Source organism: Vipera ursinii (genome assembly GCF_947247035.1).
Source record: "Vipera ursinii genome assembly, chromosome: 6".
Taxonomy (NCBI): Eukaryota; Metazoa; Chordata; class Lepidosauria; order Squamata; family Viperidae; genus Vipera; species Vipera ursinii.
In genome coordinates, this window is record NC_139515.1 from 32,550,978 (window position 1) to 32,564,252 (window position 13,275).

The 13,275-nt window shown below is 37.2% G+C and overlaps 2 protein-coding genes across 4 annotated transcripts in view; one reads left to right on the plus strand and one right to left on the minus strand.

The window, feature by feature from the left end:
* IMMP2L (inner mitochondrial membrane peptidase subunit 2) overlaps window positions 1–13,275 on the plus strand; it is a 350,157-nt gene that overhangs the window by 102,708 nt on the left and 234,174 nt on the right. The gene's annotated exons all lie outside the window — the stretch shown is intronic.
* LRRN3 (leucine rich repeat neuronal 3) overlaps window positions 10,288–13,275 on the minus strand; it is a 78,785-nt gene continuing 75,797 nt past the window's right edge. The window contains 2 exon segments of the mRNA XM_083366683.1: window positions 10,288–10,625; window positions 10,631–12,945. Coding sequence (XP_083222809.1) covers window positions 10,491–10,625; window positions 10,631–12,616 — 2,121 coding nt within the window. The 5' untranslated portion in view covers window positions 12,617–12,945 and the 3' untranslated portion in view covers window positions 10,288–10,490.

The window sequence follows — 13,275 nt, forward strand, 5'->3', positions numbered from 1 at the left end:
GGGGAAGAGTGTTCTCTGTGGGCGCGCCGGCCCTATGGAACCAACTTCCCATGGAACTTAGGACTGCCCCCGACCTTTGTTCATTTTGCCGGGACCTGAAAACTTGGCTCTTCGAGCTGTCTGGCCCAGACTGAGGGGTTTTAATTTTTAATTGGGTTTTAGTTTTAAATTTCAGGGACTTGAATTTAATTAATTGTTTTAACTGATTTTAATTTTTGTATGTTATGCTTTTAATTTTCCCTGTAAACCGTCCTGAGTCCTACGGGAATAGGGCGGTATATAAATTTAATAAAATAAAAATAAATAAATTTGACCCAGATTAAGAACTACAATCCTATAATCCACTGCTTAATGTGGGTTATAAAATTTTTACACCAGTAATGGCTAAGAGACTGAAAAAATACTTAGTTGAATTTATACATCCAGATCAAAATAGCTTTTTACCAAAAAGACAAATTAAAAACAACTTAAGAGTGATAATAGATTTATTAGAATATTATGAGCTACACCAGGGAAACAATTGGCACTAATGTTCTTAGACACTAAAAAGGCATTTGACAATGTCTCCTGGCAATTTATGACTCAGCAACTACAAATAATGGACTTTGGACAGAACTTTATAAATATGATAAAAACAATATATAATAAACAGACAGCCAAAGTGATTGTGAATGGAGATTGTACTGAGAACTTTGAGATAAGAAAAGGCACAAGGCAAGGATGCCCACTATCCCCTCTGTTATTCATCTTCAATTTGGAAGTTTTAAATAGAAATATTAGACAAGATACAGAAATGAAAGGGCTGGGGATAAAAGGTGAAACATATAAACTACAAGCATTTGCTGATGATTTAGTATTTATTTTGGAAGAACCTCTAGAGATGATCCCTAAATTGTGGGGAAAGATAGAATAGTATGGAGAAATGGCGGGATTGGCTTCTGGTTCCGGATCCTGGCATGGCCAGACATGTGAGGGAATTGTTCCTCGCGTCGCCTGGATTTCTTCATCGGGGGGCCCTGTAATGGGGTTGAAAGTCACCCTGGAGGGGTGATGAGCAGAGGAGAGGTCTCTCCAATTGGCAGTAGAAGGGCAGCAGCCCCTCCCCTCAGCTTGGAGCTACTCTCCGACCCGAAGAAGAAAGGATCAACCTCTTCCATGGCCCATCAATTAGCCGTCTCCTGCCAAAGCCAAAATCACAACAAAACACTTGAAAGCACTTGAAAACTGGGTGAGAATTGCCTTCTTCTTTTCCTAATTGTCTACTCTTCCTGTCAAACCTTTCTAAATTTGTTTCCCCTTGCGAGGAGAGAGATTTTTCCCCACCCTCCTTAATAGCGGCTTTTGTCTACATTGGGAGAGAAAAGAAAAAGCCTTGAACTACATGATACTGATTAATGGGACTTACTGCCTTTCTACTTTTGGCCCAAAGTTCCAATATTAATAGAAATGGACTATTCTACCTATCGATCTAAAAAAAGGAGTCAAAAAAGAAAAAATAAATAAATAAAAAGTCTCCATCAGAAAAGGATTTAAAGTACTCTGGGGATATTTAGTGGCCAGGTCTGTTACAGCAAGTGAATACCATTGGCAAACAAGCTTGCTTACATTTTGGGCTGACCTTGGCATTAAGCAGCTGGGGATGAATTTGGCTTAGACTTGTGGAGGTGGACACTTATTGATTTTTGTTTGAAAAATAGCCTCCACTAAAGACTATTTATAATTACTACAAAATGGAGAACAATCAGCCACAAACCTCGCTTGACTATAATCTTATATTTGAAACGATCTATAAAGTCACAGAGATGTCTTTCTCCAGATTAAATAATTTACACACCAACTTTAATTTACAAACTGAAACCTAGATTGCAACTAAAGAATTTACACTTCAGAATATAACAAATTTGGAAGATACTACTATTAACACAGAGGAATATAAGCAACAACAACAAAGTACTGAAGAAACTATTATCCAAAACCTGACTTTACTCAAAGAACCTACAATTATTAAAGTACAAGGAACTACTACTATGACAGACAATTCTAAAGATCAACAATAAACTAGGGAAAAACTTAATACTCAACTTTTGACCCTTTCTAAAGAGCCTATAACTTCAGAAGTACACTATAGGCAAGAGTGATGCCAACACAGAGGATGCCGAAGACCAACTAAGACAACCTGTGGAAAGCCTGGACCGTCAACTACTAACTATAATACTGGATAAGATTTTCTCCTTAAAACAGATCAACCCAGATGGAAGAAGAATCCAGACTGAATTGCAGACAGAGATGTCAGAGCAAATAAAGAGAGTGGAATTAACATGGCAACAATATAATCACTATAAATGGTTCAATCTGTGTACATCACTGATGGTTGGATGGCCTCCTCTGGTGCAAATAATATGCATGCGAGCAAAGGAAGACCTACTTGGCAATTTAAAGCCCTTGGTCTGGAAACCCGAATGGCAAAAAAAGAAACCTAGAGTTAGATTTAAAAAATGAATTCCTAGAGAACTATTATAGGTCATTTTGTTAGTAATTAGTAACTTGTTGTTGTTAGTTGCGAAATCGTGTCCGACCCATCGTGACCCTATGGACAACGTTCCTCCAGGCTTTCCTGTCCTCTACCATCTTCTGGAGTCCATTTAAGCTCACGCCTACTGCTTCAGTAACTCCATCCATCCACCTCATTCTCTGTCGTCCCCTTCTTCTATTGCCCTCAATCTTTCCCAGTATTAGGCTCTTCTCCAGTGAGTCCTTCCTTCTCATTAGGTGGCCAAAGTATTTGAGTTTTAGCTTCAGGATCTGGCCTTCTAAAGAGCCGTCAGGGTTGATATCCTCTAGGACTGACCAGTTTGATCGCCTTGCAGTCCAAGGGACTCGCAGGAGTCTTCTCCAGCACCAGAGTTCAAAGGCCTCAATTCTTTGGCGCTCAGCCTTTCTTATGGCCCAGCTTTCACTGCCATACATTGCAACTGGGAAGACCATAGCCTTGACTATACGCACTTTTGTTGACAGGGTGATGTCTCTGCTTTTTAGTGTGCTGTCTAGATTTGCCATGGCTTTCCTCCTGAGGAGCAAGCGTCTTTTAATTTCTTTGCTACAGTCCCCATCTGCAGTGATCTTGGAGCCCAGGAAAATAAAATCTGTCACTACCTCCACTTCTTCCCCATCTATTTGCCAGGAATTGAGAGGGCCGGATGCCATGATCTTGGTTTTCTTAATGTTTAGTTTCAACCCAACTTTTGCACTCTCCTTCACTCGCAATAAGAGACTGTTCAGTTCCTCTTCACTTTTTGCCATTAGAGTGGTATCATCTGCATATCTTAGGTTGTTGATATTTCTTCCAGCAATCTTAATTCCAACTTTTGATTCATCTAGCCCTGCCTTTCTCATGATGTGCTCTGCATATAAGTTAAATAGGCAAGGCAACAGTATACAGCCTTGCCGGACTCCTTTCCCAATTTTGAACCAATCAGTGGTTCCGTGTCCAGTTCTCACTGTTGCTTCTTGGCCCGCATATAGGTTTCTCAAGAGACAAATAAGATGGTCTGGTACACCCATCTCTTTAAGGACTTGCCACAGTTTGTTATGATCCACACAATCAAAGGCTTTAGCATAGTCACTGAAGCAGAAGCAGATGTTTTTCTGGTACTCTCTAGCTTTCTCCACAATCCAGCGTATGTTGGCAATTAGATCTCTAGTTCCTCTGCCTCTTCGAAATCCTGCCTGTACTTCTGGTAATCCACATACTGCTGAAGTCTAGCTTGTAGGATTTTAAGCATAACTTCACTAGCATGAGAAATGAGTGCAATGGTCCGATAGTTTGAACATTCTTTGGCACTGCCTTTCTTTGGAATTGGAATGTAAACTGATCTTTTCCAATCCTGTGGCCAATTTGCTGGCAAATTGAGTGTAGCACTTTTACTGTATCGTCTTTTAAGATTTTGAATAGCTCAGCTGGAATACTGTCACCTCCACTAGCTTTGTTGTTGCTCAGCTTTTCTAAGGCCCACTTCACTTCACATTCTAGGATGTCTGGGTTGAGGTCAGTGATCACCTCATTGTGATTGTCAGGGACGTTAAGCTCATTCTTGTATAGTTCTTCTGTGTAATTTTGCCATCTCTTCTTAATCTCTTTTGCCTCTTTTAGGTCCCTGCCATTTTGGTCCTTTATCATGCCCATTTTTGCATGAAACGTTCCCTTCATCTCCAATTTTCTTGAAAAGATCTCTGGTCCTCCCTATTCTATTGTTTTCCTCTATTTCTTTGCACTGTTCATTCTTATCTCTTCTAGCTATTCTCTGGAATTCTGCATTCAATTGGGCGTATCTTTCTTTTTCTCCCTTGCCTTTCGCTTCCCTCCTTTCCTCAGCTATTTGCAAAGCTTCCTCAGACAGCCATTTTGCTTTCCTGCATTTCTTTTTCTTTGGGATGATTTTAGTTGCTACCTCTTGTACAATGTTGCAAACCTCCGTCCATAGTTCTTCAGGCACTTTGTATATCAGATCTAATTCCTTAAATCTATTTGTTTCCTCTACTGTATATTCATCAGGGATATGATTTAGTTCATACCTGAGTGGCCTAGTGCTTTTCCCTACTTTCTTCAGTTCAAGCCTAAATTTTGCAATGAGAAGCTCATGATCTGAGCCACAGTCAGCTCCTGGTGTTGTTTTTACTGACTGTATAGAGTTTCTCCATCTTTGGCTGCAGAGCACATAGTCAATCTGATTTCTGTGTTGACCGTCTGGTGATGTTCATGTGTAGAGCCATCTCTTGGATTGTTGAAAAAGAGTGTTTGCTATGACTATCGTATCCTCTTGACAAAATTCTGTCATCCTGTGCCCTCCTTCATTTTGTACTCCAAGGCTAAACTTGCCTGTTATTCCGGTTATCTTTTGGATTCTTAGTCTTAAGTGTTATTAATTTGCATTTGTAGCTTCATATGCTACTTTGAAGTGGACAATAAAAAAATGGTAGATCTCAAATGACTTCTTTCAGACTTTTTTTCTTCAGAAAAAAAGAAAAATACTGCCAAAAGAAAAATACTCAGTTGTATCAAACAGATATTAATATGCTATGTATGTATTACATATATATGTGCTTTGTCTCTCATACACGCACATGTGTGCTAGTCGTTTCCAACTCTAGGGGCCGGTGCTCATCTCCGTTTCAAAGCCGAAGAGCCAGCGCTTGTCTGAAGACGTCTCCATGGTTATGACTAGATGCCAAATGTGCACAGAACGCTGTTACCTTCCCACCATAGTGGTCCCTATTTTTCTATTTGCATTTTTACGTGCTTTCGAACTGCTAGGTTGGCAGAAGCTGGAATGAGTAACAAGCGCTCACTCTGTTACGCGGCACTCGGGATTCGACCCGCCAAACTGCCGACCTTCTGATCAACAAGCTCAGCATCCTAACCCACTGAGCCACGGCGTCCCTCTCATACACACACAGATATACAAATGTATACATCTGCATTTATATCTAGTATTTTCATTGCAGAATATACTGCAGTTATTTTTCTGTAATTATTCAAGATTCAGTCTTCTTAGAACTACAATGTACTTACTGCATGTTATGAGTTCACTAAACCCTTCCAGAGCATTATCTCTTTTATCTACATTTATATTTTCCACATGGTTGACTTTCATACTATTGCTGGTGCAATGTATTTACTACTGCTAAGCTTGTAAGCCGCCCTGAGTCTTCGGAGAAGGGCGGGATATAAATGGAATTAAAATAAATAAATAAATAAATAAATAAACTTCCTGAAGCAATGACAAATAGTCCCACATTTTTCAAAGTTCTCTTTCATCATTCAGTAACCAGTATCTTCCTTTATCAGTTTCTCATTGATGGTAATTGAAACTTAATACCTTTTTGTGCTTATTAGAATTCTCTTTCTCTTCCAAAAGATTCTTATTTAGTGGAAAATCTGAAGTGTAACTGGGTAAACAGCAATTTATTTCCGAAAATCTTGACACAGAACAGGGAGCTTCTATTAATATTATACTTTTAAGATGTATATTTTCCCCTTTGTAAAATAATCACCAGCTGAGGTATCAGTAAAAATAGGAAATATAGATGGCAGGTAAAAGTAGTCTAATAAATTGCAACGTGAAGGAATGCTGATCTTAGAACTATCAACAATAAATGTTAGGTTTCAGACATATCTGGAAGGGCACTCGATGGCAGCAAAGGTTTAGATTTTACTGCCTTTTCCTGCCTGAGGAAAAAGATATCTCAGGAATAAACATTTGTTTGGCAGTAGAAAGTTTTTAAAGACCCCTGTCTTTTAAAAATCCCCAGCCCATACTGAGGTTCCAATAAAGGTCAAAGAGATCATGCTTAAAAGGAGCTTGGCTGAAAATAGTGCCTTATACAATATTTAATTCCTTGACATTGCTATGGTCCTGATTTTATCTTTGTTGATTCTCAAATTGTCTGTGAACATTGCTTTTAGAAATAGACTGGCAGTTTCTAGATAGTTAAAACCTCTGAAGAAAACCATGGACTAATTATCCATTTTGCAAGTGATTGACTTTCTGCATATTTGCTCTAAATAGCCACTCCCTTAACATAATGCTTGCAGTCCTATTTCCTGCTCTGTATATCTGCCATTTTTATCTTAATGTTCCAATTGTATATGGATTGATGTTTTTCACTCTTTGTCCCATTGTAGCTGATACGAATTATATTAGATAACTTCTTCATGATTGTGATTTGATGCTTAAATCTGATATTGATTTTTTCCCTTAAACAAGCACAACTAATCTTTATATTGGAGGAATATTTAGTCTGGAAATTGAAAATTGAAAAGTTAATTACTGCGTAATCTTTAACCTTACTTTTTAAAAAGGGAAAAACTGTTTTTAACTCTAGTATACTTGATTCTATTGCCCTCTTGTTATTTCATTTGTCTTGAACTCTGCAATACATTAGTAGGTGATTTTCAAATACTTTAATGAAGTATATATATTTGGACAGCAAAATATTTACCTTAAATGCAGTGCTAGTCACCAGAATATTCTCTTTATTTTCTCTTATAGGCTTACAGGTTGCTTCATATCCACTGGATTAGCATGAATAAATGAAAACATTGATTTTAAGATGGATCTTCTAGGATCAGGCTAGAATAACTGCTTGTTTCTATTCTTTGGTTTGATACCATTTGGAAACAATTTGACCTACTTTGTTCCTTTTGTCTTATGTCATTTAGTGTAATATATTTAGAGAGAAGGTACCTTAGCAACAATTTTTCCCCCAATTTAAATGCTATATATAAGATAAAGATTTCCCTGTCAGTCGTGTCCAACTCTAGGGTACAATGCTCATCAATGTTTCTTGGATGAGGGAGCCAGCATTGTTCGAAGACAATTTCTGTCGTCATGTGGCCAGCATGCTCATTCTGTTGCATGGAGCTCAGGTCTCAAATCTGGGCTGTCAGTTCTCCATCTGAAAAGCTCAGCATCTTTAACCAGGGATATGAGTTATTTTAGTTCCTAAATAAAGATTAAGCACCAGTTTAAAATCTCTGTATATGTATATAGTACAATTGATCATACCGTAGTTTCCGGTGTATAAGACTACTTTTTAACCCATGAAAATCTTCTCAAAAGTCAGGGGTCGTCTTATACGCCGGGTGCTGAAACTTTAGGGACAGGGCTGGCTGGAAAACCTGGAGCAGATCTCCCATTTAGTCTGTGCAGGGAAAGCGGGACCAATTGGAGAAGAAGCTGCAGTCTGTGATTTTTTACAGGCTGGGGTCTGGGTGTCTTTCCTTCTAAAGTTGAAGAGCAGCTGTAGTCTATCCCAACTTGAAAGGCAGGTGGGAAAGGCAGCAGCCAGAGCAGGGGCTTAGCTCTAAGGACACATTTGATTCAGGAACTGGACGGGCTGGCTGGAAAACCTGGAGCGGATCTCCCATTTGGTCTTTTTTTTAAAAAAATCCCATTTATATCCTGCCCTTCTCCAAAGACTCAGGGTGGCTTACAATTTAAAGCACAAATCAATGTGCTTAGCAATAGCCTTCATTCTGTGTATATGCCTGTTTATTAGGGCTTTCACACACACCCCCAGCAGCATTATTACAAAGTCAGCTTATTGCCCCCAACAATCTGGGTCCTCATTTTACCTACCTTGGAAGGATGGAAAGCTGAGTCAACCTTGAGCCTGGTGGGATGCGAACCTGCACTAATTGCAGGCAGCTTGTGTCACTTAAGGCTCTGCACAGGGAAAGCTTTAGAGTGAATTAGGAAAAGTGAAAAAGTGAATTAGGAAAATAGGGAATGGTTGCTGGAATCAGGGGCTGCCACAAAGAAGAGGGAGTCAAGCTATTCTCCAAAGCACCTGAAAGCAGGACAAGAAGTAATGGATGGAAACTAATCAAGGAGAGAAGCAACTTAGAACTAAGGAGAAACTTCCTGACAGTTAGAACAATTAACCAGTGGAACAACCTGCCTCCAGAAGTGGTGAATGCTCCAACACTGGAAGTTTTTAAGAAGAGACTGGACAGCCATTTGTCTGAAATGGTATAGGGTTTCCTGCCTTAGCAGGGGGTTGGACTAGATGACCTCCAAGGTCCCCTCCAACTTCTTCTTCTTCTTCTTCTTCTTCTTCTTCTCCTTCTTCTTCTTCTTCTTCTTCTTCTTATTATTATTATTATTATTGTTATTGTTATTATCGTTATTATTATCGTTATTGTTATTGTTATTATTATTGTTTAATCCACTTGCACTGTCTTATGTTTACATGTTTGATGACAAACAGCCTTATGTTTATAAGTGACAGTTTTCCTACTAAGCACCTGCATGTCATAAGCATTTGAATTAAAATTACCATATTAAAATCAAATCTGATGTTTTTTTAATTTTTATTTGGTGTGCGTTGGAAGAGGGGTAGTCTTATACGGCGAGTATAGCCCAAACCCTATAATTTAACAGGAAATGTAGGGGGTCGTCTTATACGCCCAGTCGTCTTATACGCCGAAAAATACGGTAGTTATGAAATGAATAGGGGAAGTGTTTAAGAATTTGCAGAAGTAGAAGCACAGAATTTATCTGTAGTTCACAGAGAAGCAGACTTAGCAAGAGCATTTAGACCTACCTTTTCCAGAATTCTGCAGAAAGCTGAACAAATGCTACTGCTTTTTTAAGGAGTCTGTTTCTTAAAATTAAGATGATTTTAAATTTAAAATCTGCCCCTTTTCTCACCATATTCATGGCTGGTGCTTTGTGGCATTAGAAAAACACTAAATGGGATGCGGTGTTGCTAGAATGGAAGAATGAAAGGTTCCTAAAGCATCCCAAAGTTCCACCTTGATCCATTTTGTAGCTCTATATCTTTTCATTTTTACCTCTTTTACTTCTTTCTCACCACTGACTTTATTCAGTTTCATTTGATTCTGAACTGGAGAAATGTTCATCTGATCTAAAATTCATTTCCTTATTGTCTTTAACAAAAAAAGTAGAATTTCCACCCTCTTCCACACACAAACACACACAACGGTAGATTGCCAGCAACCTTTGGGATATGTTAGAACTTGATGCAACCAGCTAGGCTGTGAAATTATTTTCTAAATAGTTCAGCTGTGAACAAATCTAATTGAATACAGTGATTTCATTTTTGGGTAAAGATTTATACGTAGAATTAGGACACTATGCAGTTAATTATAATTTTAAGTACATTAAAACAGTAGTTTGACTGCTGCATACATTTTGTATTATAAATTAAATCTCAATCCAATGACATTATTGTTTTTGTTACCTTGTGAAAATTGATTTGCCTGGTCCAGCTAATGGACCAGACAATGCAACTTTTCCAAAATTACTTAGAAATATTTAGGATCGCATTGCAAGTGCACAATCTAAAACAAGCTTTCAAAAACCACATGTGTATTTCTTCAGAAACATATCTCTATTACAAATTAAATTAGGTATTGGAAAATATATTCAAGAATAATGTCTTTAGAAAGAAAAATATTGAAACTGTTTTGATTGTAATTAAAACTTGTATTTTTCATCATAAAAAAGTTTCACATATTCACTGTGGCTACTCTTCAGACTTTGTTCATTTTATTACACCACAGGTCAATTCTAGTTTTATTTGTTTATGCAAAACTCGTAGCTTAGTGTATCATACAACACAGAAGGAGGGCCTTATTCAGTCCCACTATTCTACATATAATTAAAAAACAACAAATACAGAAAAAATCTTATCTACTTGTTTAGACAGCATTAAGTACCTCTTAGAAGTACTTAAGAAGTCACATATAAAGTCTTAGAAAACAGTATGGTTGGTACAGAACTTCCAAAGACAGGTGTTTCCTTTGTAAAAAAATTTACTACAACAGTAAATATTTGTATTTGTAATTACCATTTGTAATCACTGTTTCCATAAAGGAATCATTTTTCATCTTTTAATTGAGCACAATAAAAGAGAGTATTGATGCTCCCACCTTAAAACATAAAGTCCAATAACCTTAACTTTCATTACATGTTTATTGGAACCTCTATAACTGTAGCCTGAACTTCAAGGGCTGTGCTTTTCTCTTTATCAGCATCCCAAGAGCTGATTAAAGGAGGATAAAGCTCACTGAAAGAAAAAGATTGTTTCTTCAGATAATTCTGAAAAATCTGTGTCCTATATCACAGTTCATTTCATGACAGATGCAACTGAGGAGAGTGACAACACAAAAGAATCCTAAAAGAAAACCAAGGCAGAAAAGAGCTGTAGTACTGCTGCTGCTGTTCTTCTCACAATTTCTCATTGCCGGATCTAATTCTTTTGTTGTAACATTGATGCATTGTCTTGCATTCTGAAGCCGAATAGTGGGGATGTCTATACAAATTTTATATTCCATTGATGAGATGAGATGCGTAAAATTATAGACCTTTTGATGTGATGGAGTTCGAACACTCTGAGAAGTCAGGGAGTTTCCATCTTTTGGAAAGACAGTCCACCTAATGTTAGATTTCACAATTTTAGAATTTGCTTTCCAGGATACTAATATGGAATTGTAGCGTACGTCTTCTACTGTTATAGAGAAAGGCTTGTAATTCTCTTGGGGGAAAAAACCATCCACATTAATCATAATGGATTTTAAATCTGCACCAACTAAATTACTTGCTATGCACGTGTATAAGCCACTTTCTTTTCGTGTTATATCACTGATCTCTAATGTTCCTTCAGAATGTACATAATATTTAAGAGAAACAGTATTGGGTAAAAGCTTATGTCCTGATGGAGTAATCCAATATACTTCAGGTTCTGGAACTGCAGTAGCTCGGCAATGTAAGGAAACATAGCTACCTGTTTCTAAATTTAAGTTTGCAGGAAAACTTTCTGGGGCTATAAGTGGAAGACAAATTTCCATCATCTCCCTGAAATGAACCATCCTTACATTCTGGCCTTGGAATTCAGGAGGATCTACACAAAATAGTGACTCTGGCTCCATGAATCTGATGCTTGTTTTATTCATATTAATCCATCGAATGACACAATCACAACGCATTGGGTTGCTATGTATGCTGATTTCCTTGAGATTGGGTAAAGATTCAATTGTACTGTGATACAACGCACTCAATGCATTGCTATTGAGCATGAGTGATTCCAGCTGTGGAAGGCGATAGAATGCATTAGGATGTATATATGATAACCTTGGATTATTGGTTGCTTCTATTTTTCTCAAATCTGGCAAATTTTCAACAGCGAGGTTATCTATAGATATCAGTTCAGGCATGTTATTAATTCCCAATTCTTTCAGGTGTATCATGTTGCTAAAATCCCCTCTTTGTATTCTGTTAATGGGATTTTTGTTTAGATCCAAAAATTTAAGATTTATAGCCTTTTGAAGAGCTCTGTGGGGCACTTTAATTAATCTGTTTTCATAAAAAGAGATGCTTTCTAAATTGTCAAGACCAGCTAAGGCATTATCTGGTATTTCTGTGAGATTTATGCCTGCTAAAACCAGGCTCCTCAGATTTATAAGGGGTTTAAAGTTCATATCTTCAATTGTGCTTATTGGATTTTCTCCAATCATAAGAATCTCCAGATTTGGAATAGCTTCAAACCATTTGCTGTTAATTATTTGCAGATTGTTTGAATTGAGATGAAGCCTAAGAAGGTTATCAAGGCCTGTGAAAGCCCCTGATGCAATTGTAGAAAGTAGATTGTGATTAATGTAAAGCTCTTGGAGATTATTAAGTCCAAAGAAACATCTGTCAGGCAATTCTGTAAGTTTATTTTCCTCCAGATATACTGAAAGAAGTTGAGTTATCTTAAGTTCAATAGTAGCCATTGTAGACAAACCGTTCTGGGACAAATCTAAACCAGTAAGATTTACAGGAAATTCTCGAGGATATTCAATTTTTTTAATACAGTTTGCTTGTAGAAGTAGTACTTGTGTGTTAGCAGGCAGTTGAGATGGAAAAGTAGAAAGGCCTACATTATTGCAGTCTACTGTTGATGCCTCCATATATATTGATCTAGGAGTAAACCACGGTCGTATCTCACAGGAACATGACTGTGGGCAATCTGTTTTCTTATTCAGAGCTTGTATTGGGGCAGTGATAGTTAGGCCAAGTAAAAAGTAAATTTTGACTGACACGTCCTTCATCTTAGCTCCAGATTTCAGAAAAGCAATTGTACAGTTTTTATGTACAGTAAGGGCTGGTCATTTGATAAGACAATCACTTGAATTTGTCAAATGGTGCATGTTGCAGAAATACAATGTTCCTTTGCTTCTTGGAGATTCACTGCATCCTTACAATCACTTTGTCTCAATTTAAAAGGCATTTTTGGAAAATGATATTACATCACATGGGTAGATTCTTCAAAATCAAACATATCCAGAAGGAGATATCAAAAGAAGTAGCCTGTTTATATAACTGGAGTCATTTTCAATTCCATTATGTCTTTTCTCATTTTTGTTTAGGGAAAAATGACCTACAATATAAAAGAGAAAATAATTAATATTATCAATGAATATGGCAATGAAGATTTATATATTACTATTGATTTAAAGTTATAGCCTGTTGTATTTTCTTTATAATGTTAAAAGATTGTTAGACTAATAATAATTTATATTCACACAACTCTCTAAACTGCAAACAACTGGACACACATTGTCAATAAAGTAATTGTGTGGTACCTGGGATAGGGTAATTAGGAACATTGAGAGGAGTTCCAAGTATGGAAACATAAGTATTTACATCAAATTCACATTAAATTCTGGCTTGAATTTTAAAGAATATTCCCCAGTGATACAACAGTGTA